At 40.8% G+C, this 26,291-nt stretch overlaps 3 protein-coding genes across 6 annotated transcripts in view; 1 reads left to right on the plus strand and 2 right to left on the minus strand.

The window, feature by feature from the left end:
* Positions 1–1,634, minus strand: part of ranbp9 (RAN binding protein 9) — a 31,171-nt gene extending 29,537 nt beyond the window's left edge. For all 4 annotated transcript variants that reach the window (XM_034103884.2, XM_034103882.2, XM_034103883.2 and 1 more), the window contains exon 1: positions 874–1,634. In XM_034103884.2, the coding sequence (XP_033959775.1) occupies positions 874–1,093 (220 nt within the window). In that variant the 5' untranslated portion in view covers positions 1,094–1,634. The remainder of the gene's footprint in view (positions 1–873) is intronic.
* A 16,092-nt stretch (positions 1,635–17,726) lies between these two features.
* rnf182 (ring finger protein 182) lies at positions 17,727–18,945 on the minus strand. Its single transcript, XM_034103888.2, has one exon. The coding sequence runs from the start codon at positions 18,842–18,844 to the stop codon at positions 17,969–17,971; it is 876 nt and encodes a 291-aa protein (XP_033959779.1). The 5' UTR covers positions 18,845–18,945; the 3' UTR covers positions 17,727–17,968.
* A 3,312-nt stretch (positions 18,946–22,257) lies between these two features.
* Positions 22,258–26,291, plus strand: part of retreg1 (reticulophagy regulator 1) — a 31,867-nt gene continuing 27,833 nt past the window's right edge. Inside the window, exons 1-2 of the mRNA XM_034103885.1 lie at positions 22,258–22,510; positions 24,358–24,464. Of these exons, the coding sequence (XP_033959776.1) occupies positions 22,314–22,510; positions 24,358–24,464 (304 nt within the window). The 5' untranslated portion in view covers positions 22,258–22,313. The remainder of the gene's footprint in view (positions 22,511–24,357; positions 24,465–26,291) is intronic.

Below are 26,291 nucleotides of genomic sequence, written 5' to 3' on the forward strand. Positions count from 1 at the left end.
AGCCTAGCAATTCATCGGAGTAATTGAAGCCATTCGGGATATTCGACACTGTGTATTTCCTGTCATGTAATTACCTAATAATGCTACATTAGCCAACCAAAAAGGGATGTGTAGCTCATGTCCATTTCGGCTTGATTATGTGACTTATGGGTGCTTCTACACCTACATGTTATGTGTTTGTTTGTTTGTTTGACATCCGTCGTTATAGCTTCAGGATGACACTTTATACGATACTAATTCACTGTCAGTCATTTGTCAAACCTTTTACTTGCATCACAGCAGCTCCATTTGCAACATCAAACAAGGACACATACACGACACAAGGAAAACAAACATTTAGCAGAACATCACAACCACCGAATAGAAACTCGAATACCCTTTAGCGTACATTATATCTGGGATTTAGCTCTGTATTTAATTTTAGGACAGACTGGTTTAGTCTAACTTTATTAACAAGGTAGCGGGGAAGCTAACGAGCTAGTAGGTCAGTTTTAGGCTGTGGATAAAACCTCGCCAGCTGGTCGGGTTGCAAGATGTCCTCTGCCTTGTTGTTGATGAAGCCACTAGCCTACTTTGTTTTTAGCCACGTCAAGCTAAGCTAACGTTAGCAATGGGGTGGGGGGATAAAAGTGCGTTATATTCCATTTGAACTATGTATGTTTCCTTCTTATTATTTTTTCTGCTATGATACGTTAGTTTCCATGCGGGAATTAATAACGGTCCAACTTATCTGATCTAGTTTGTTTTTAGCCCCAACGGTTAGCTTTGACGGTTGGTCCGCTAACTGTCAAGCTAAGCTAACATTAGCATTGGAGGAAGGGGAGGATAATAATAAAAGTGCTTTAAACTCAGCGTTTGTCTTCGTGTCATTACCTTTATAGTGCACACGGAGGTTGTTCTGTGAAAGCCCGATGTAGCTGAACTTGTCCTTCGGGCTCCAGGAGCGGGGCAGCGGAGTCTCCGTCTCATTTACGGCCGGGTAGAGCCGTCGGAGCCGCTGGTTGAGCTCCTTCTCCTGGTCGTTCAGAGCAGAGTCTCCGTGGACAACAACCGACATCAGGAACCCACAGCCCCCCGACGACTGTCCAGACATCACGAAGATTCACTCTTTAAATGGCTTGTCGGCAAACAAGCCAAATCCACTTGTGTCGGTCAGTGTCGAGTGTTTTCAAAGGGAGTTTTTTTTTAGCAAAAGCTAAGCTAACTGGCTCCACTGGTTCGTATGGGATAAGCTAACTAGAAGGCTAAGCTAACTAGCATGTTAAGCTAACTGGCTTCGCTGGTTCGTAGGGCAGATGCTAACTAGCATGCTAAGCTAACTGTCTCTGTTGGTTTGTACGGGGTAAGCTGAATAGCAGGCTAAGCTACCTAGCATGCCCAGCTAAATAGCTCCTGGTTAGCCGAGAAGCTAACCTGGTGGCTAACCCGTTCAGCAAAAGGCAAAGCGCTCGGCTCAGGTTGACATTAGCTGACACAAAGCCACATATATATAGACACTAGAAGGAGACTGAGAGTGGATGAAATACAGAAGAGTTGGTCGACGTAGGGAAGTAGGAGAGCAGTTATGTTGCGTAGAGACGGACCGAGTGTAATGAGCTCAGCTAGCCTCGATCTTTTGTTTGTTGTCGGAGCGATATCCGCGAATCTGATTGGCTGAGAGCAGCTCTCACTACCTATGGGGAATGTGAAATAAAGAAATATAATATAAAATCAATGGTGTAATAAGTTTCAGTTGCTTAACTTTAGTAAAAGTACCAATACATTATTGTCAACATTCTTCATTGCAAGAAGTCCTGCATGCAAAATCTTACTTAAGTAAGAGTATTATCAGCTAAATGTACTTAAAGTATTACAAGTAATAGTACAAATAGTCTTTATGTGTGTGTATATAATTATTATTATATAGGTGAACTTTCTAGATAACATTGTTGCATCAAGTAGCATATTACTGTGTACAAGTAACTCAACATGTTAACATCCAAGGACAAGCAATTTGTCATGCTAAAAATATTATATAACTCTATTTTTCAAGCCCGAATATCACAAAGCACAAAATTGCTTCAGCACTTTAACAGAAAGAGAATATAGAACCTCTGGAATAGCAACTAAGGACGATACATTAATAACATTAATTAAATAAAATGTATGTTTTCTTGCACCCCTTAAAATCAACAAGGCTACGTGACCCCCTATGAAGCTTTGGCATAACTAATGGGTCGGGACCCAGAGTGCTGTTGAGAAAATTACCATATTAATTGACAACTGATCAAATAAGCCTTAAACTAATTAACACTCTGAATCTTAGGATATGGTTGGTTGATTATCCAGCCCTACTAGGCTACATCAATAAATACAGCATCATTTAACAAATATTTGATCATCAGATCAAGGGGGAGTGCTGGGGAACTCCAGTTCGAAACCCGCTCCTGCCGCCACTGCGTAAGGCCGTTGTGTCCTTGGGCAAGACACTTCACCCGGATTTGCTCCTGTGGGTATTGTCCACAGTACATGTATAATACTAATGTATACTTGTAAAAGCGCCTCGATGACCTCGAGGCGTGAAGATGGACGGTGTGGCGCAGTGCGCTGTGCAATGATCATCAGATCAAGGGGTGAAACCCGCCGCTGCTGTGTCTGTAAAGCCGGTGTGTCCTTGGGCAAGACGCTTCACCTGCTCCTGTGGGTATTGTCCACAGTTTCTGACCATTGCATGTATGATATATGTGTAATGTGTGTATATGTAAAGCGCTTTGAGTCATTGAAAAAGCGCTATAATAAATGTAAGGAATTATTATTATTATTATTAATTAAATAATATTATGATTGTCAGTGGCTGAAATTAACCTTCTCAACCTTTTCAAGTCACAGAAAAAGAATCAGGTTGGTGATTGCAACCCCCTTTAAATTAAGTTATCACTAGCAGTAGATGCATGGTAAGGATGGCACGTCTTTTAATGTTCTTTATCTAAATATTTTTGCCACATATTCAGTGTAAGAACCGTAGCAAAGCAAGTGGACTGCTGTGACTGTTAGATGAGTAGGGCATAATTAGAGGAGCTTTTGTTTCTGAAATACAATATTCTTAGACAAATGATATCATCACTATAGGCAAGTATAATCTGGCAACCCCCAGAAGTTCTCTCGCGACCCTCTTGGGGGGTCCCAAACCCCAGGTTGAGAACAGCATGTTGTTTTTGTCTCCAACAGCTCTGATCAGTGTTAACAGACTGGAGGAGGTTGTATTTGTTTGGCCTGCACTTCCTGTGAAAGTTCCGCACAGCAACATGTGGGAATGTTCATTGCATCACTGAGGAAGAATCTGGAATGATGTTGCTGTCCCTGTAGGGAAGACTCGCTCAGACTCCGAGTCCTCTGGAAAACACAAAGGGTAGACGGCTGTTTATCATCGGCAAGACAAATGTGTGAGAAGCCAAGCAAGACAAAGTGTTCTGGGAAAACATCCTTGCTGTTTGTTTTCTATCCTGCTTGGACAGCACCATGACAGAGATGGAGGAAACAGTTCAAAACATGTACAAAAATATTAGGTAATAACTTAAATAGGACATATCATACTCATTTTCAGGTTCATGTAGTGTCTCTACTTTAAAGAGTCCTCTCCTGCTGATGTTCAGGTGTATGTAGTGTCTCTACTTTAAAGAGTCCTCTCCTGCTGATGTTCAGGTGTATATCAGTATGTAGTGGCTCTACTTTAAAGAGTCCTCTCCTGCTGATGTTCAGGTGTATATCAGTATGTAGTGTCTCTACTTTAAAGAGTCCTCTCCTGCTGATGTTCAGGTGTATATCAGAATGTAGTGTCTATACTTTAAAGAGTCCTCTCCTGCTGATGTTCAGGTGTATATCTATTTAGTGTCTCTACTTTAAAGAGTCCTTTCCTGCTGATGTTCAAGTGTATATCAGTATGCAGTGTCTCTACTTTAAAGAGTCCTCTGCTGCTGATGTTCAGGTGTATATCAGTATGTAGTGTCTCTACTTTAAAGAGTCCTCTCCTGCTGATGTTCAGGTGTATATCAGTATGTAGTGTCTCTACTTTAAAGAGTCCTCTCCTGCTGATGTGCAGGTGTATATCTATGTAGTGTCTCTACTTTAAAGAGTCCTTTCCTGCTGATGTTCAAGTGTATATCAGTATGCAGTGTCTCTACTTTAAAGAGTCCTCTCCTGCTGATGTTCAGGTGTATATCAGTATGTAGTGGCTCTGCTTTAAAGAGTCCTCTCCTGCTGATGTTCAGGTGTATATCAGTATGTAGTGGCCCTACTTTAAAGAGTCCTCTCCTGCTGATGTTCAGGTGTATATCAGAATGTAGTGTCTCTACTTTAAAGAGTCATCTCCTGTTGATGTTCAGGTGTATATCAGTATGTAGTGTCTCTACTTTAAAGAGTCCTCTCCTGCTGATGTTCAGGTGTATATCAGTATGTAGTGTCTATACTTTAAAGAGTCCTCTCCTGCTGATGTTCAGGTGTATATCAGTATGTAGTGTCTCTACTTTAAAGAGTCCTCTCCTGCTGATGTTCAGGTGTATATCAGAATGTAGTGTCTCTACTTTAAAGAGTCCTCTCCTGCTGATGTTCAGGTGCATATCAGTATGTAGTGTCTCTACTTTAAAGAGTCCTCTCCTGCTGATGTTCAGGTGTATATCAGTATGTAGTGTCTCTACTTTAAAGAGTCCTCTCCTGCTGATGTTCAGGTGTATATCAGTATGTAGTGTCTCTGCTTTAAAAAGTCCTCTCCTGCTGATGTTCAGGTGTATATCAGTATGTAGTGTCTCTACTTTAAAGAGTCCTCTCATGCTGATGTTCAGGTGTATATCAGTATGTAGTGGCTCTACTTTAAAGAGTCCTCTCCTGCTGATGTTCAGGTGTATATCAGTATGTAGTGTCTGAACTTTAAAGAGTCCTCTCCTGCTGATGTTCAGGTGTATATCAGTATGTAGTGTCTCTACTTTAAAGAGTCATCTCCTGCTGATGTTCAGGTGTATATCAGTATGTAGTGTCTCTACTTTAAAGAGTCCTCTCCTGCTGATGTTCAGGTGTATATCAGTATGTAGTGTCTCTACTTTAAAGAGTCCTCTGCTGCTGATGTGCAGGTGTATATCAGTATGTAGTGTCTCTACTTTAAAGAGTCCTCTCCTGCTGATGTTCAGGTGTATATCAGTATGTAGTGTCTCTACTTTAAAGAGTCCTCTCCTGCTGATGTTCAGGTGTATATCAGTATGTAGTGTCTCTACTTTAAAGAGTCCTCTCCTGCTGATGTTCAGGTGTATATCAGTATGTAGTGTCTATACTTTAAAGAGTCCTCTCCTGCTGATGTTCAGGTGTATATCAGTATGTAGTGTCTCTACTTTAAAGAGTCTTCTCCTGCTGATGTTCAGGTGTATATCAGTATGTAGTGTCTCTACTTTAAAGAGTCCTCTCCTGCTGATGTTCAGGTGTATATCAGAATGTAGTGTCTCTACTTTAAAGAGTCCTCTCCTGCTGATGTTCAGGTGCATATCAGTATGTAGTGTCTCTACTTTAAAGAGTCCTCTCCTGCTGATGTTCAGGTGTATATCAGTATGTAGTGTCTCTGCTTTAAAGAGTCCTCTCCTGCTGATGTTCAGGTGTATATCAGTATGTAGTGGCTCTACTTTAAAGAGTCCTCTCTTGCTGATGTTCAGGTGTATATCAGTATGTAGTGTCTCTACTTTAAAGAGTCCACTCCTGCTGATGTTCAGGTGTATATCAGTATGTAGTGGCTCTACTTTAAAGAGTCCTCTCCTGCTGATGTTCAGGTGTATATCAGTATGTAGTGTCTGCACTTTAAAGAGTCCTCTCCTGCTGATGTTCAGGTGTATATCAGTATGTAGTGTCTCTACTTTAAAGAGTCCTCTCCTGCTGATGTTCAGGTGTATATCAGTATGTAGTGTCTCTACTTTAAAGAGTCCTCTCCTGCTGATGTTCAGGTGTATATCAGTGTGTAGTGTCTCTGCTTTAAAGAGTCCTCTCCTGCTGATGTTCAGGTGTATATCAGTATGTAGTGTCTCTACTTTAAAGAGTCCTCTCCTGCTGATGTTCAGGTGTATATCAGAATGTAGTGTCTCTACTTTAAAGAGTCCTCTCCTGCTGATGTTCAGGTGTATATCAGTATGTAGTGTCTCTACTTTAAAGAGTCCTCTGCTGCTGATGTTCAGGTGTATATCAGTATGTAGTGTCTCTACTTTAAAGAGTCCTCTCCTGCTGATGTTCAGGTGTATATCAGTATGTAGTGTCTCTACTTTAAAGAGTCCTCTCCTGCTGATGTTCAGGTGTATATCAGTATGTAGAGTCTCTACTTTAAAGAGTCCTCTCCTGCCAGGCCCGGTTCTACGGGGGTGCATAAGGGTGCATTGCACCCTCAGTTGAGTCGTTATGCACCCTCATTTGAAAAATGAAAAGTAAAAAAAATAAAAAAATTAAAGTGAAAAAAATGAAAAGTGAAAAATATTATATTTTGCCTACTATTACTAACAATAGTAGTAATAATAATAATAATAATAAGAAGAAGAAGAAGAAGAAGAATATAGTTGAAATAAAATAAATTGTAATTGTGGTTGAATAGCATTGTCTTTTTTTTAAACGGTAAGTAACGTTATTATGTCAGGTGCGCGTGACCTGTGCCGCTGCACATTCATCATCTGCAAGGTGCTGACACAGCAGTCAATGATGGATCAGAACATGGTTAAAACAACCAGCCCTTATCGCCAGCATACACTGCATCTACTGCAGGTAATAACAGTTCAGATCATGGGGACATTACGTTACTGTCGTGGATACGAACGTCCTCCTGCCCGACTCGCCGGCTTTGCCCGCCTCGCCCACAGAGGCGGAGCAGCCACAGCCATCTTCGTTACCCCAAACACCGCCACCCCTCGGCGGCCCGCAAGTGCCAGAGGACCTCTGCAAAACAGAGCCTGCCCAGGTATATTTAAAAAAGCACCCAACTCGCCTGTACAGTGGGGTAAGGCGCTCATTTTGCAGCTCATGGTTTCAAAACAGAGATTGGCTGAATATTCCTGTAAAAAAGATGCCATCTTCTGCTATGCATGTAGACATTTCGGTTCAAGTAAGTCAGATGCCTTCACCACAACTGGCTACAACAACTGGCGCCATGCTCTTACAGGCTACGTGATAAGGGACTGGGAAGGCATGAATCAAGCAAAAAGCACCAGATTGATGGTTTTAACTTCAATATTTAAAAAAAAAATCTTCCCGGGGGAGCATGCCCCCGGACCCCCCCAGAGGAGGTGTTGACCTCCATAGAGGGTGTTAGGTACACTCCCCACTTATAAAAATAGCACTTTACCACTGCACCCTCTCTAATCTCAGATGCACCCTTAGTCATTTTGTTCTGGAACCGGGCCTGTCTCCTGCTGATGTTCAGGTGTATATCAGTATGCAGTGTCTCTACTTTAAAGAGTCCTCTCCTGCTGATGTTCAGGTGTATATCAGTATGTAGTGTCTGAACTTTAAAGAGTCCTCTCCTGCTGATGTTCAGGTGTATATCAGAATGTAGTGTCTCTACTTTAAAGAGTCCTCTCCTGCTGATGTTCAGGTGCATATCAGTATGTAGTGTCTCTACTTTAAAGAGTCCTCTCCTGCTGATGTTCAGGTGTATATCAGTATGTAGTGTCTCTACTTTAAAGAGTCCTCTGCTGCTGATGTGCAGGTGTATATCAGTATGTAGTGTCTCTACTTTAAAGAGTCCTCTCCTGCTGATGTTCAGGTGTATATCAGTATGTAGTGTCTATACTTTAAAGAGTCCTCTCCTGCTGATGTTCAGGTGTATATCAGTATGTAGTGTCTCTGCTTTAAAGAGTCCTCTCCTGCTGATGTTCAGGTGTATATCAGTATGTAGTGTCTCTACTTTAAAGAGTCCTCTCCTGCTGATGTTCAGGTGTATATCAGAATGTAGTGTCTCTACTTTAAAGAGTCCTCTCCTGCTGATGTTCAGGTGCATATCAGTATGTAGTGTCTCTACTTTAAAGAGTCCTCTCCTGCTGATGTTCAGGTGTATATCAGTATGTACTGTCTCTACTTTAAAGAGTCCTCTCCTGCTGATGTTCAGGTGTATATCAGTATGTAGTGTCTCTACTTTAAAGAGTCCTCTCCTGCTGATGTTCAGGTGTATATCAGTATGTAGTGTCTCTGCTTTAAAGAGTCCTCTCCTGCTGATGTTCAGGTGTATATCAGTATGTAGTGTCTCTACTTTAAAGAGTCCTCTCCTGCTGATGTTCAGGTGTATATCAGTATGTAGTGGCTCTACTTTAAAGAGTCCTCTCCTGCTGATGTTCAGGTGTATATCAGTATGTAGTGTCTGAACTTTAAAGAGTCCTCTCCTGCTGATGTTCAGGTGTATATCAGTATGTAGTGTCTCTACTTTAAAGAGTCCTCTCCTGCTGATGTTCAGGTGTATATCAGTATGTAGTGTCTCTACTTTAAAGAGTCCTCTCCTGCTGATGTTCAGGTGTATATCAGTATGTAGTGGCTCTACTTTAAAGAGTCCTCTCCTGCTGATGTTCAGGTGTATATCAGAATGTAGTGTCTCTACTTTAAAGAGTCCTCTCCTGTTGATGTTCAGGTGTATATCAGTATGTAGTGTCTCTACTTTAAAGAGTCCTCTCCTGCTGATGTTCAGGTGTATATCAGTATGTAGTGTCTATACTTTAAAGAGTCCTCTCCTGCTGATGTTCAGGTGTATATCAGTATGTAGTGTCTCTGCTTTAAAGAGTCCTCTCCTGCTGATGTTCAGGTGTATATCAGTATGTAGTGTCTCTACTTTAAAGAGTCTTCTCCTGCTGATGTTCAGGTGTATATCAATATGTAGTGTCTCTACTTTAAAGAGTCCTCTCCTGCTGATGTTCAGGTGTATATCAGAATGTAGTGTCTCTACTTTAAAGAGTCCTCTCCTGCTGATGTTCAGGTGCATATCAGTATGTAGTGTCTCTACTTTAAAGAGTCCTCTCCTACTGATGTTCAGGTGTATATCAGTATGTACTGTCTCTACTTTAAAGAGTCCTCTCCTGCTGATGTTCAGGTGTATATCAGTATGTAGTGTCTCTACTTTAAAGAGTCCTCTCCTGCTGATGTTCAGGTGTATATCAGTATGTAGTGTCTCTACTTTAAAGAGTCCTCTCCTGCTGATGTGCAGGTGTATATCTATGTAGTGTCTCTACTTTAAAGAGTCCTTTCCTGCTGATGTTCAAGTGTATATCAGTATGCAGTGTCTCTACTTTAAAGAGTCCTCGTCTGCTGATGTTCAGGTGTATATCAGTATGTAGGGTCTCTACTTTAATGAGTCCTCTCCTGCTGATGTTCAGGTGTATATCAGTATGTAGTGTCTCTGCTTTAAAGAGTCCTCTCCTGCTGATGTTCAGGTGTATATCAGTATGTAGTGTCTCTACTTTAAAGAGTCCTCTCCTGCTGATGTTCAGGTGTATATCAGTATGTAGTGGCTCTACTTTAAAGAGTCCTCTCCTGCTGATGTTCAGGTGTATATCAGTATGTAGTGTCTGAACTTTAAAGAGTCCTCTCCTGCTGATGTTCAGGTGTATATCAGTATGTAGTGTCTCTACTTTAAAGAGTCCTCTCCTGCTGATGTTCAGGTGTATATCAGTATGTAGTGTCTCTACTTTAAAGAGTCCTCTCCTGCTGATGTTCAAGTGTATATCAGTATGCAGTGTCTCTACTTTAAAGAGTCCTCGTCTGCTGATGTTCAGGTGTATATCAGTATGTAGGGTCTCTACTTTAATGAGTCCTCTCCTGCTGATGTTCAGGTGTATATCAGTATGTAGTGTCTCTACTTTAAAGAGTCCTCTCCTGCTGATGTTCAGGTGTATATCAGTATGTAGTGTCTCTACTTTAAAGAGTCCTCTCCTGCTGATGTTCAGGTGTATATCAGTATGTAGTGTCTCTACTTTAAAGAGTCCTCTCCTGCTGATGTTCAGGTGTATATCAGTATGTAGTGTCTCTACTTTAAAGAGTCCTCTCCTGCTGATGTTCAGGTGTATATCAGTATGTAGTGTCTCTACTTTAAAGAGTCCTCTCCTGCTGATGTTCAGGTGTATATCAGTATGTAGTGTCTCTACTTTAAAGAGTCCTCTCCTGCTGATGTTCAGGTGTATATCAGTATGTAGTGTCTCTACTTTAAAGAGTCCTCTCCTGCTGATGTGCAGGTGTATATCAGTATGTAGTGTCTCTACTTTAAAGAGTCCTTCCTGCTGATGTTCAAGTGTATATCAGTATGCAGTGTCTCTACTTTAAAGAGTCCTCGTCTGCTAATGTTCAGGTGTATATCAGTATGTAGGGTCTCTACTTTAATGAGTCCTCTCCTGCTGATGTTCAGGTGTATATCAGTATGTAGTGTCTCTGCTTTAAAGAGTCCTCTCCTGCTGATGTTCAGGTGTATATCAGTATGTAGTGGCTCTACTTTAAAGAGTCCTCTCCTGCTGATGTTCAGGTGTATATCAGTATGTAGTGTCTCTACTTTAAAGAGTCCTCTCCTGCTGATGTTCAGGTGTATATCAGTATGTAGTGGCTCTACTTTAAAGAGTCCTCTCCTGCTGATGTTCAGGTGTATATCAGTATGTAGTGTCTGAACTTTAAAGAGTCCTCTCCTGCTGATGTTCAGGTGTATATCAGTATGCAGTGTCTCTACTTTAAAGAGTCCTCTCCTGCTGATGTTCAGGTGTATATCAGTATGTAGTGTCTCTACTTTAAAGAGTCCTCTCCTGCTGATGTTCACGTGTATATCAGTATGTAGTGTCTCTACTTTAAAGAGTCCTCTCCTGCTGATGTTCAGGTGTATATCAGTATGTAGTGTCTCTACTTTAAAGAGTCCTCTCCTGCTGATGTTCAGGTGTATACCAGTATGTAGTGTCTCTACTTTAAAGAGTCCTCTCCTGCTGATGTTCAGGTGTATATCAGTATGTAGTGTCTCTACTTTAAAGAGTCCTCTCCTGCTGATGTGCAGGTGTATATCAGTATGTAGTGTCTCTACTTTAAAGAGTCCTCTCCTGCTGATGTTCAGGTGTATATCAGTATGCAGTGTCTCTACTTTAAAGAGTCCTCGTCTGCTGATGTTCAGGTGTATATCAGTATGTAGGGTCTCTACTTTAATGAGTCCTCTCCTGCTGATGTTCAGGTGTATATCAGTATGTAGTTTCTCTGCTTTAAAGAGTCCTCTCCTGCTGATGTTCAGGTGTATATCAGTATGTAGTGTCTCTACTTTAAAGAGTCCTCTCCTGCTGATGTTCAGGTGTATATCAGTATGTAGTGGCTCTACTTTAAAGAGTCCTCTCCTGCTGATGTTCAGGTGTATATCAGTATGTAGTGTCTGAACTTTAAAGAGTCCTCTCCTGCTGATGTTCAGGTGTATATCAGTATGTAGTGTCTCTACTTTAAAGAGTCCTCTCCTGCTGATGTTCAGGTGTATATCAGTATGTAGTGTCTCTACTTTAAAGAGTCCTCTCCTGCTGATGTTCAGGTGTATATCAGTATGTAGTGTCTCTACTTTAAAGAGTCCTCTGCTGCTGATGTGCAGGTGTATATCAGTATGTAGTGTCTCTACTTTAAAGAGTCCTCTCCTGCTGATGTTCAGGTGTATATCAGTATGTAGTGTCTCTACTTTAAAGAGTCCTCTCCTGCTGATGTTCAGGTGTATATCAGAATGTAGTGTCTCTACTTTAAAGAGTCCTCTCCTGCTGATGTTCAGGTGCATATCAGTATGTAGTGTCTCTACTTTAAAGAGTCCTCTCCTGCTGATGTTCAGGTGTATATCAGTATGTAGTGTCTCTACTTTAAAGAGTCCTCTCCTGCTGATGTTCAGGTGTATATCAGTATGTAGTGTCTCTACTTTAAAGAGTCCTCTCCTGCTGATGTTCAGGTGTATATCAGTATGTAGTGTCTCTACTTTAAAGAGTCCTCTCCTGCTGATGTGCAGGTGTATATCTATGTAGTGTCTCTACTTTAAAGAGTCCTTTCCTGCTGATGTTCAAGTGTATATCAGTATGCAGTGTCTCTACTTTAAAGAGTCCTCGTCTGCTAATGTTCAGGTGTATATCAGTATGTAGGGTCTCTACTTTAATGAGTCCTCTCCTGCTGATGTCCAGGTGTATATCAGTATGTAGTGGCTCTACTTTAAAGAGTCCTCTCCTGCTGATGTTCAGGTGTATATCAGTATGTCGTGTCTGAATTTAAAGAGTCCTCTCCTGCTGATGTTCAGGTGTATATCAGTATGTAGTGTCTCTACTTTAAAGAGTCCTCTCCTGCTGATGTTCAGGTGTATATCAGTATGTAGTGTCTCTACTTTAAAGAGTCCTCTCCTGCTGATGTTCACGTGTATATCAGTATGTAGTGTCTCTACTTTAAAGAGTCCTCTCCTGCTGATGTTCAGGTGTATATCAGTATGTAGTGTCTCTACTTTAAAGAGTCCTCTCCTGCTCATGTTCAGGTGTATACCAGTATGTAGTGTCTCTACTTTAAAGAGTCCTCTCCTGCTGATGTTCAGGTGTATACCAGTATGTAGTGTCTCTACATGTCTCCATGCTTTAATGTTCAAAAAGCTCTTTATTGTTCTCATCCTGTCTGTGCTGCAGCACCTATTTTCACCCTCTGTCTGAAACCAGATTGGTTAGCTGGCCGGCTCTGTTCTGATTGGTCAACCGCTTAGAGATGTCCCGCCCCTCAGCACGAACAATGCGTTGGAGCACTAGCCAAATAGGAGCCGGAGTGTTAAATAGCGATGTCACTATGTTCAGGAAGTACAAAAGGAGTCCAATGGAGGCGTTTCAGGAAGAGGGGGAGGGAGTGTGAGGGAGAGAAACTCCCTCTGGAGGGAACTTTGGACTTAAAGCCTTTGCAAACCATTTACATGCACACAACCCTATAACACACTACATAAGGGAACAACCCTAAAGCATAAAGGGCCTTCTTATTTATCCCGAGTTTTACATACTTGCATATCTTAGTAGAAAAGGTTGTTTATTGTACAAGCAAACTCTGTTATTATAAGGTATGTTGAAGCACAACATCTACATTTAAATCATTTATTATAATAGTTTCTCTTGCAATAACATGGTCTCTTTATTAATGTGTGCCTAATTGCCACTAATGAATTATCAATTAGCAACTATTACAAACCCAGTGAGTGGTAGAAGTGCTCACAGATATGTGTTTCTCCCAGTAAGTCGTGTATTAAAGTTTAATTTGACTTTCAAATGATTTGTGTAAACACTTCCATCATTTGAATGGATCGTGTGAGACTTGAAGCTTGTTGGGTCTTTTCTGACATGTAAAGTCTGGAGTTCTCCATCAACACTGATTTGATTTGATTTCGATGTTCTTAGACGTAGAGGGGCAGAGGAGATTAGCCCCCTCTGGTGGTTCAGGCTCAGACTCATCACAGAGCAAGATATGAGGATTCTCTTCAATATAGACTGTACTAAACAAGTAGTGTTTCATCAAAATGAACTTTCTATAAATAAGTCCTTAAAGCAAATTCAGATACAAAAAAATGTATTGGACTATCTCAATTTTTTTTGCTCGGGCTATCTCGTTTAATTGCTATTTCTGGTGAAATCTGCTAAATAAATGTGAGTGGATGATAAAAACAAGACCGAAACATCGACGCTTTGGCAGGTAATTCTGGTCATTTTTCATCAGAGCACAGGTTGCAAAGTTCTTAACACAAAGCAGCAAATTAAAATCAACATACTATAAAATAATAACAAATGTTGAGTAAACTGATTTCACCAATTCACGTAAGATTGGAGAAATGGAGAGAAAAGTCAAATAAAGGCAAGAAATTCTCTATTAAAATGTTTAGGTGGATATTTGTCAGAATGCCAGATTTCCTCAAACAGATCCATCTTAGTTTGGGGCTCTCTGCTGGAACTGCTACCCCCGCGATCCGACCACGGATAAGCGGGAGAAGATGGATGGATGGAGATCCATCTTAGTATGCAGCATAATACATTTAGCAATAATGGAAAGCCTTAATGTATGAGATCTTAAAATTAAGTCTTAAAACTTGCTGCTAGTGTGGATGCTAAAAAGGTGATATTTATAACGTCATGTTCTGGTTTAATGTCTGGAAACTGAAATAATTCAAATTCAAACAGTGGCTATTTTACTCCCGAACTTATACTTAATTAGGTGTTTATCCCCCTAACTTTCGTTATTTGCATGTTCCCTTAATTCACCAAAAATAGCATTAAATTATACCATTTGCATATTTATGTTAATTAATCTTAATCTCTGCTTCAGACGCACATACATTCACCAAACCTCTACAAAAAAAGTCACACAACCGGATTTATTGAAGATTTTATTCCAAAAACATTGCGTTACTCTCATATGTCAACACAATTAAACAAGAGTTTTGAACCCAGATTTAATACAATGTAAAGAGATGCAAATCAACACACATTTAATTAGATAATCCCTCATTTGCATATTCAAACATGACATTTCAGAAAACTTGTAATACAAAAACTTTTTCTCCTTATGTAGGTAATCAACTGGGAAAGTTTCATGTTGATATCTGTTAGTTACATTTTTACCCTAGGTTACCTCGTAGCTAAATCTGACACTTCGAACTTTAATAGAGTGGCGAAGTCACGCCCATCTACTTCCGGTCCATGGGACCTTATCTCGGAAAAATTATATATTGAAGTCAATGAAGAGAGAGAACCTATATTTCGATCCCGTTTGAATTGTGCCATGAATTACACATATGATGTTTGTCAATCTTAAAAAATAATTTCCATGGCAAAAACTTGTTTGTCGTAAAACTGTTGAAACATAAGACTATGAAAAATACGCAACTAGAAAGACTACAAATCCCAGAGTTGCGTAAGTGATGTCATAACTGTTTTCCTCCACTAAGAGATAGCTAAGATCAGCTAAGATAAGATAACTTTAACAAGATGCCTGTGTGCTTAGTACCAGGTTGTTATCATACCAGCAATGGGTCTTGCTCGTTCTTTCGCTTCCCGTCTGATGAAAGGACCAGGAGTGGCTGGATCAAGTTAGCTACCTAGCTAGCACGTTAGTTAGCATTACAGCCTTGTCATTTTTATTAGCCTTAATATGAAGTAACATTAAGTAACCCAACATGTTAAACAGTAAGAGTAGTAGTCATATTTCGTGAACCCTTTGAAGAGTACTGTCACACCGGTGTGATCATTCTATAATACACAATTTAAAGCCGGGGGATAAATGCTAACGCTAACGCTAGCATCAGCGATCGCCGATCTTTTCTACTTCATGCTATCTGCACAAATGGTTGACATTAAACATTAAAAAGACCAGGCCGTTCAGAGAGAATCAAAGGAAGGCAGGCAGGCAGCTTTGCATGACATTCTTCTGGACGTGTTTCATGGTGATAGTGAGGGTAGTCAATCCTTTTGTTGACAAGACAGTAGTGACGGCCATCTTGGTGACGTGTGTTGTTCTGCGAGACCAGAGATGTAGTTCATTGAGCGTTTCACACAAACAAATGTGTAACTTCACAGTTTTACGACACTTTTTTTTTTTTTTACTTGCGAAATTATCTTTTAAATTGACAAACATCATATGTGCAATTCGTGGCATAATTCAAACGGGATCGATAGATAATCTTTCTCTCCATTGACTTCAATACATAATTTTTCCGAAATAAGGTCCCATGGAGGTCCACCGGAAGAGGAGGGACTTCGCCTCTCTATACGCTATTTGCACGAGGGTCTCTGACGTACTTCCGGTCACAACGTAATACTGCTCTGAAGAGTGAAGACTGTCCTTTAAACTGACCGTGATTTAGTTTAAAAGCTTATTTTAACACAAGCGACGGAACATTTTCCAAGACAGGAGAAAAAGTACTCTAGACGTTAGCTCGATCCGGAAATAGTTGTTTTCTGTTCTTCATAGTTGTGTACAGAGATGGGGTCGTTACTAAAAAAAAGTAATATATTACATATTACTTTAAAAAAAAGTAATATATTACACTACTTCGTTACTCTCTACATAAAGTAATTCGTTACTTTACTCGTTACTTTACTCGTTACTTTAGTCGCAAGGCCGGCCCGCCCCTCCCTACAGGCAGATCACGCAGACTGCTAAAGTTTTAAATGTTCTCTTTAGTTCAGTTTCCATTGTCGCATTAGACTGATCCAGATAGCTCCTGAATGTTTTCATATCTGACCATGGCTGTCCTCTGTCTCCTGCTGTCTGACCGTGGCTGTCCTCTGTCTCCTGCTATCTGACCGTGGCTGTCCTCTGTCTCCTGCTATCTGTATATTCTGTGCAGTCTATCTCTGCTCACGCTGTTGCGTCAGCGTGTTCTCCTGCGTGTTGGCCATGTGTTGCACTGGAGCCAGACTGGAACCAGACACCGCAAAGACTTCAACCGAGCACGTACGAACTGCGCATGCGTGAGTGGCAATAACTCCCCTTACCAGCAGGCGGCGGTAGTGTGTATTCGTCATTCAAAACAGGCAACAACCGGAAAACAGAGAAGAAGAACAGACTACGTGTGTGATATAAATAAACAGCAGCTATGTGCGTTAGCTTCACCTAGCATGTGTTCTTTGCAGGTGTTTGTTGAGGTTTGATTATGACTGATTTTAGAAAGTAACGAAGTAACGCGTGTCGGGGCAATGTTAGTAACTGTAGTGTGATTACTGGATTATAAAAGTAACGCGTTACACTACTCCGTTACCGACAAACTACCGCGTTACACACAACTCTGGTTGTGTATACACGATGCAGTATATCATCAGTATATTTAGTCGTCAGGCAAATCCGATGAACGTCTGAAATGTTCATTTTCAAGAGGTTTTCAAGCGGATATAAAAGGTTATCATGTTTTAACCGGAAACAGACGAGCAGTATTACACAGAATGCGAAAGTGACTGTGCACGTAGCAGATTAATTGGCTACCAAGCTAAACATATTAGCACAAATGAACATGTATAACAATGAAAACGCTCTAAGCTCCATTTGTAATGTACATAATCTCCCATAAAGAAAAGGAGCATTTTTTTTGTTCTGCTATTGAAGTGTTTGCATGGTCAGTTACACGGTAACGTCCCCATTAATGAACTCTGGAGACCCATTGTCTAGCTAAGCAAAAAATAGTGAATGTCCTCTTCCAATATCAGAGTACACATGATAACAAAGGTATGCCAACTGTAGCTGTGAACATGACAGGATGTGAGATGACCTAGAAGAGCATCAGGACTGTTTGAGGCAGATGATAGCTATGTGGTTAACATGATGATTCAGCCTCTATGGAGAGAGACATCAAGCATGCTCATTTCTGACGTGGAGCTAATCTGAAGTAAACATTGAATACTGCTTTCTATTCCTCCATCTTGTGACTGTGTGACTCCCTCTCTTGGATATCAGCATGTGAAGGACACTGCTCAGGAACTAGTTGATGCTCTGTATGTGATGACTGCTTCCTTTATGGAGAGGATCCCAGATACATGGATCCTGAGGTTGAAGCTCAAGCCGGTGACGAGTGATTATTAACATTTTAAGTATTAAGAAAAAGTCAGAATTTTGAGATTTTGAGAAAAAGTCCGAATTTTGAAATTTTTAAAAAAATACATGATTTTGAGAAAAGGTCAGAATTTCGAGAAAAGGTCAGAATGTTGAGATTTTCAGAAAAAAGCCAACATTTTCAGAAAAAACTCAGTATTTTGAACGTGACAGGATGTATGATTACCTAGAAGAACCGGCATTCCTCCATCTTGTGACTGTGTGACTCCCTCTCTTGGATATCAGCATGTGAAGGACACTGCTCAGGAACTAGTTGATGCTCTGTATGTGATGACTCCTTCCCCTCTGGAGAGGATCCCAGATACATGGATCCTGAGATTGAAGCTCAAGCCGGTGACGAGTGACATTTTTCTAACACAAACCCATTGAACCCCCTTCATTCATGTGCTGCCCATTATGGAGGCATGCAGTCCCACAGCTCGTGGCAGATACACTGGCACAGTCCGTAGACCATGATTATGAGCAGGCTGGCGGGAACCAGGCTCACCAGCAGGACTCCGACCGTGGTCTTCTGCATGATGAGCAGGTAGACCCCCATGGGCAGCGAGCTGAAGTACAGCAACCCCAAAACCCACACCAGCGCTCGGGCGGAGGTTTGACAAAGCAGGGCGGCACAATTCCACATCGTCCACCTCTGAGTGATGGACGCCATGGAGTCCACGCTGGAGGAGCGGTAGTCCGATCCGTGATGGTGGACTTCTCCTCGGTTGGATGTGGGTATTGGCGGCGGCGGCTCCATGATGGTGATCACCACAAAGTTAGAGGACCCTCGTATGGAGGAGTAAGTGGTGGAGGAGGAAGAGGAAGAAGACGAGGACAAAGAGGAGGAGGAGAAAGGGGATGTCATGGGTAGATTACTTCCCATCAGAGAGTTGAGGCGCCGGGGGTTGAGGAGCAGTTCTGTCGTCGCCTCCTGGTGGAAGTGGAGGTTCCTCTGATTCCTGCTTCGGTGGGACAGCGCCACCAACAGGTTGCAATCATCTGGCAGGCTGCTCACTTCCTGCCCAGGTAGTCTGGTGACGTATCGGCAGAACGGACACACCACGACGTTCGGAGGCGACTCACCAAGGTCAAGGATCTTGGTGAGACATTTGGCGCAAAGACGGTGGCAGCAATCGAGCACTTTCGGACGGCGGCTGTTCAGATTGTAGGCGCAGTAGCAGATCTTACACTCAAGCTCCTCTGTGCTCAGTATGTCCAAGTACCCAACGCCTCCTCCTCCTCCTCCTCTTCCTCCTCTATCATCCGGGCTTTGCAGCTCAATCATCATCCTTTCCTCCGAGATCTATCCGTCCTCAACATCAACAGAAAGACCCAACAGGAAGCTCCGGTCCAGGATCAGCACCGAGCGACACAGAGAGTTTCCCATAGATGGAGACGGTGGCAACGGTCCACTCCAATGAAGGTCCGGGGTTCATTGTGGCCGTCCAACAGGCTCCTGAAATGTGTGTGTGTGTTAATGTGTGTGTGTGTGTGTGTGTGTGTGTGTGTGTGTGTGTGTGTGTGTGTGTGTGTGTGTGTGTGTGTGTGTATGTGTGTGTGTGTGTGTGTGTGTGTGTGTGTGTGTGTGTGTGTGTGTGTGTGTGTGTGTGTGTGTGTGTGTGTGTGTGTGTGTGTGTGTGTGTGTGTGTGTGTGTGTGTGTGGGAGAGATATTCGGGAGTTGGTGAGGGAAGTCCCTCGTGAGTTCTGGCCTCTGAGCAGTTTGGGTAACGGTGCTTCGTTTGGGGCAACAAAAAAAAAACCTTTCATGGGCCGCGTGAAAGAAAAATAAAAAGAGAGAGAGAGAGAGTGTGAGAGAGTGAGAGAGAGAGATAACTGTTAACACAGCATTAGAAGAGATAGAAAGCCAAGGGACAACAAAGCAAAGCCTGTACAAACCAGAGCTGGAATTTTCGAGCCTGATCTTTTGTTGCTCAGTGAAATTCAGTCCAATTAGTGGCTCACACACACACACACACACACACACACACACACACACACACACACACACACACACACACACACACACACACACACACACACACACACACACACACACACACACACACACACACACACACACACACACACACACACACACACACACACACACACACACACACACACACACACACACACACACACATAGATGTAACGGTATGTTCAACAAAACAAGAATGAGTGCATGATAATGTTTAAGTGTGTGTGTGTGTGTGTGTGTGTGTGTGTGTGTGTGTGTGTGTGTGTGTGTGTGTGTGTGTGTGTGTGTGTGTGTGTGTGTGTGTGTGTGTGTGTGTGTGTGCACAATTTGGCACTTAGCTCAGATCTTGATAAAAAACAAAAACAGTTCCTTGTTTTTGCCGTAACTTCCCAAGACCGGTTCCTTGTACTCTTCTTCTTGGAGTCTTTCTACACCGCCTCTGCAACAGGCTTCATATCTAGCTTTCATCCTATCTGGAATGAAGTCCATCTTCAAAGAGTTCATTACGAGCCAAACATCGTCTGGTTCCCATTTCTGCAGACGTGTTTTTGTTCATTGTGCGACCATTGCGTTTGGCAAACTAAAAAAGCAAAAAACTGCACTTAAGAGTCAAGCCTGTAGCTGAATCGTATGCACTGACAGTGGTTTGGCTAATTTGAAGCGAATATATCTGCATTGTTGTTCTGAGTTTGTATCTTCATAGTTTATTGCACTTTGGTTGGAGTCGCTTTGGAAACAAGCCAAGTGTCATGTAATGTAAAAATGGCAAAAGGCAAAGTCCAGGATCGTGACCAGAAATCTGCGTACTGAAGTATTTGGCTTAATAATTGCAATATCTGACCAGTCAAAACGTTACCTCGGCCTTCTCCAACTACTCCTGCCTGACAACACACTCGAGTTTGAGAAATCAAGAACTAACTGAAATGTTTGGCTCCAACCAGAAAATTATTCAAGGCAATGCAACTTTATTTACACAGCACATTTCAACACAATGCAAACACATTAAGATTGCCGTTATATACATTTAAAAACAGTCAAAAAAATACCATCAAAACAACCATAGAGTAAGACATGCATTACATACAAGAATACAACTGGTAGATAATAGTTATTTGATTTAATAAAATGCAGCAGCAAACAGACAAGTCTTCAGTCTTGATCTTAAAGAAGTGAGGGATGCAGGTTTGTTGTTGCTTCTCCAGATAACAGAGGATTCATATCAGTTCTCTCAGAGTTCATGATAATGGTATAAAGCTCCAGATAGTACAAAAGAAAAGAAACAAGTTAGCTAGTTCTTGGTCAGGAAATATCACTGAAATAATACATCAATAATACACTTTAACCAACAAAAACCAACATCTTAACTCATGGTTGGTAATGGCACAAAACAAATTACGTCACATTCCATTAAACACACACAAAGACACACAAAGACACACACGCACGCGCGCACACACACGCGCGCGCACACACACACACACACACACACACACACACACACACACACACACACACACACACACACACACACACACACACACACACACACACACAGTCAATAATCAGCTGAAGGCTTCAAGTCAGAAAGAATTGGACACAACAAGAGAGGATATGTGGCTAATCTGAATTTCAAAATAAAACACATCATATAAAATGGAAAACTACCATTACAGTCTCTGAAATGCAATTTACTACAATTATTATTCTAATGTAGGTGTTTACTTTGTCTATGGTCATTTGAGAGAAAACCAACAACTAACTTGTGTCAAAGATAGATTTTTTAATTGTTTTTTGGAAGGTATTGTGTTTTTATCCCGTCTTATCCTATCAATTATATTGTATCTAATTATCCTTTTGAGGGGTGTGGGTTTGTCAAGGAGCCTTTATTGTCATTTTAAAACATGTTTTAGTGAAATACTTTACAGTGTTCAGACGTGATTACAACTAGCTGCACCTCTACAGCTTTGATAACACTCAATAATCAATAATTATAAAACATATCAGATATATTATTCTGAAATGGACCAATCTGCACCTTGACTACTTTTACTGTCGGTACTTTAACTATGTTTTCAAGATAATACTTTTCTACTTTTACTTGAGTAACATTTCGAATGCAGTACTTTAACAGAGTATTCCACTCTGATACTTCTACTTTTACTCAAGTACAATATCTGAGTACTTCTACTTTACTCAAGTACAAGATCTGAGTACTTCTACTTTTACTCAAGTACAATATCTGAGTACTTCTACTTTACTCAAGTACATTATCTGAGTACTTCTACTTTTACTCAAGTCCAAGATCTGAGGACTTCTCCTTTTACTCAAGTACAAGATCTGAGTACTTCTACTTTTACTCAAGTACAATATCTGAGTACTTCTACTTTACTCAAGTACAATATCTGAGTACTTCTACTTTTACTCAAGTACAATATCTGAGTACTTCTACTTTACTCAAGTACAAGATCTGAGTACTTCTACTTTTACTCAAGTACAATATCTGAGTACTTCTACTTTACTCAAGTACAAGATCTGAGTACTTCTACTTTTACTCAAGTACAAGATCTGAGTACTTCTACTTTTACTCAAGTACTTCTCCCACCTCTGCCGCTTCCCAACACTAATAAACAACAGTACATTTTAATTGTTGTTTCAATTGTGTGCCTTTTATTTTGAAAATCCAGCACCAGAACTGCTATGATACCCCCTGCTGTGAGCTTGACACCGGTTCTCTGCTGGAGGAGCGGCAGAGAGCGAGGGGCCCCGGGGAGTCTTCCGATGCTGGGGAACCGGGAACCAGGAACAGCGGGCTGCGGGGAGGCATCTGCCCGGCCGGTGGTGCCTATGATCCGGGGAGAGCGAGGCGAGGAGCCTCTGTCCGGCCGCGGAGGAAGTCGTCTCTCCGGCCTGGTGAACTGGAGGCAGAGACCGTGCAGGACCTCAGCTCTGCTCGCTGCAGCCAACGCGGTGATCTGGTAGGAACCATGACGCAGGGATATTCCTCACAACACTAGGACTGCAGGGGAAATTATAATTTGATTTGATTTGGATTTATTTCTAACGTGTAAAACAATAATAATACAAAAATTAATAATAACAATGACATGAGAATTATGATACAGAATCAGAATATATTATTAGTCTCACAGAGGGGACATTTACATTGTTACAGCAGAAAAGAGCCAAAGACAGCTTAATGTTACCTAAGAAGCAAGCATACAAAATTATTAAAGATGAGAAAAATATATAAAAAAGTTACACAATATACAAAAAACACATCCTGTAACAGTCCTGAGGAATTAGCAGCCACGTATATATACACAGTTATTAACGGCATATATACAAATATAATATTGTACATATTGCACATAAAAATAATAAATAATAATAATTAAATGAGAATTATGATACTGTACAAACTCAAGCAGTATAAAATTGATAAACAACAATATTATTGACTTACAAATGATATATAAACAAATGATCTACCTAATTACACATCCGAAAATAACCCCAAACCTCAGGAAAATATCATAATATTAAAAATCAGAAACAGTTTTATTGCACATGCACGGAATTGGCTTTGGTGTATAATGGTGCATACATGAACACAGTAAGAAATGAGGTGGTAATAAAAGAACAACTATTATACCATTTAAAAAAGAAATGGTTAAAATAAAGAAATAAGAATATGAGAAATCACCCTGATAAATATGTCCAGAATTTCTGAATTTAAAGTGGAGGTAGAATAGGACACACATGTGCAACATATATGAGAAATGTACATGGTTTTCAGTGGTTTGTATTTAACGTTAATGCAAAGTGTTTATTATTTTAAATGAAGTCTACAGATCTTGTTTTTTCCTCCCATAATAATGTTTTCAATGGTTACAATGGGTTTCCTTTTTCAGTTCCTTTAATATCGACCAAAATAAATGTTATTCTTTCTTTATGGTGCCACTTAATTGGGCCTATAACTTTAAACATATCAGATGTTTCTTAATATTTGACACGATGTATCCTGTTAGTTCCTAATTATTAAGTAATTACATTTCTTGTCATTACGTATATTTTAAAAATGATATCCCAATGGAGTCTATAGCCTGTGGGGGAAACGTCTGAAGCAATGGGAGTCAGGACTCAGAGAGACGAGGAGAGCTGGAGCTTTGATGGCAAACACTGGTGGTTTATTTGGAGCTTCGGCCGGAGAATTCACAAGACAGGTCAAGAGCCACAAGTTGTCAACGGTTGAGATGCCCAACCAATTCTGAAGAACTCTACCCCAGACCCGTGTGTGTAGCTAGTTCAGAGAGAATCATCCACACGCTGCACAACAAGATAGAACCATAACACCTCTATCAGCTGACGCCAGCAGGCAGGAGCAGAGACACAACACTGAGAGCCCAGCAGCCAAGGCTACAGGTGCCTGTGCTCAGTCAGGACAGTTTGAACTGATAAGCTGGGTTATGGGCCTTAGAAGATATTTCCCCACATAGCCTCTATATTTAGTTTACATTTCTGCGGTGAGACAAAATGAAATATTGGTGGGAAAATGCCAAAATCGTGGACACTGGAATCAGCCGATTATGGTATAAAATATGGTACAGTTGTGTTAAACATTGTATATATTCCATCACCAGTAATGGTAATGGTATTCAACAGCGAAGGTCCATTAGTACAGCAACTAGAATCCAACAGCAAAGATGAAAAACTTCAACATTTTAAAGCAAAACATGATTACCCTTCTGCATAAACCCTTAAACACCAGCCATGCACTGATGCAACTGTTTTGTGATGTTGGTGAAACTTGTATTTCCTTTAGGTTTGTGGCCTTCACCTCTCTCCGAGGATTCAGCCTCCTCTTCCTCCTGCTGGCCCTGCTGGTCGTCACGGTGACCGTCAGAGACATCGCTCGGTCCAGATCCACAGGTAACAACAACACACCACCAGGGTGCAAATATCTCTCAGAAAACACAAATCAATTCCACACCTGATTTATATCCTGGGTAAACATATCTATTTATATCAGAAAACACAAAGGGAGGACGCAAGTACATACATTCCAAATACATGAATGTTCCACCCTATGGGCTATTTTTGTATAAATCCTAATATTGGTTTGTACTTAAAAGTGGTTTATACTCCTCAATTGTTAAAAGCAGCTTCTCTTTCTTGCCATGTATATAAAATGATTTGCAGTTTAAGGCTGTTGGTCAGAGAAAGAAGACTTTATGACATGAATGAAATACAGATTTAAGACTAAACAATTAATAAGTGACTTTAGCTGCAAAATGAATCAAGAAACATTCAAAACTAGTTTCCTTTTTTTAATTTTTAATTTCTCTTTAATTTATTTTACGTGGATTTTCTCAATTGAGATTCAGAAAGTCTCTTACAATGAATTAGCAGTATTTAGTTGCACTCTTTATTAGGGGCGGGAATCACCAGGCTCCCCACGATACGATAGTATTGCGATTCTACGATATGCTAAGTATTGCGATACGGTATATTGCGATATTGCAAATCACGTGGGTAATATCCATGTCCGTCGTCCCTTCCTGGTTAAAACATGTATTTGCAATATGAATAGATAAGATAAGGAGACATTTGTCTTGGGCATCGAGATAACACACATAAAACATTCAGGTCAATCAGTCATAGACCCAGAACAGAGGTCACATATCACATGGCAAAGAAACAACCAAGAAACATACAGGTACAGAACTTTCCCTATAACCCAATGTGTGTTCTTTGAACCTGAAAAGCAGATGGCATTGTTTTTCTTACTTTCATTGCAATTGTATTCATGTCTTAACGTGACTTCCTGTTTTATACACGGCCATCTTTCGGAGGGATATGCTACCGTTTATATGAAAAATAAATAAAAGGGTTTATATAATCAAATATCGATACTTGGCGTCTGTGTATCGATTACTTCCCCCACCCCTACTCTTTATGCTGCTTCCATGCTTATTAAATAGACGTGTTTCAGGTGACTCCGTAGCCAACACGGTAAGGGTGCATCACGATGCACTTTAACCGAAGACATTGGAGGACAACATCTTGGAGGAAGCAGCTACTACACATGTTTAATAAGTCCTATTAACAGTGTTTTATTAGATACTTACACATCTTTGTCACAGACTGAAAACCCATCTGTGTTGACTGCATGCCAACTTAAAATAAGTTTGGCTTATTTGAAAGCTAATGTACTTGTTAGACACTGAAATGTAATGTTATGTAAAGCCCAAATCAGAGACGAGTGCTAACTGAATAACAACGGCAGCAGTTTCTTTACGATGCTTGATGTTGGTCCTGATGATTTCCCCCTGACTCGTTAGCCTGATGAGAGAGGACGAGTCTGACTCCTCGGCCTGAACGTGAACTATTGCACTTCTACCTAGACGCGTGTATTCCTCATATCATTGATGTCTCTATAAACACATTAGGTTTCTATTATCCAAAGAAACATAACAACAGATCTTCATTTTTCACATCTTAGCTCTGTGGCTCTGACTCTCGTGCACTTAATATGTGTTTATTGTAAATGGACACCAATGAAAGAGACCGTGCACTTTAAAGGGATAGATTGGATGTTTTGAAGTGAGGTACTTCGTCAGTGTTTGTAATCTGCAGCGTCTATGCACCTACATCTCACATGTTGTCCTTTAGGCGCATGAGTTACTTCTCCATAAAACCATCTGGCTGTGATGGAAAGTGCAAAATGTCCGATAGCAATATAAATAGAAAACCCAG

Source organism: Pseudochaenichthys georgianus, chromosome 17, assembly GCF_902827115.2.
Source record: "Pseudochaenichthys georgianus chromosome 17, fPseGeo1.2, whole genome shotgun sequence".
Classification (NCBI taxonomy): Eukaryota; Metazoa; Chordata; class Actinopteri; order Perciformes; family Channichthyidae; genus Pseudochaenichthys; species Pseudochaenichthys georgianus.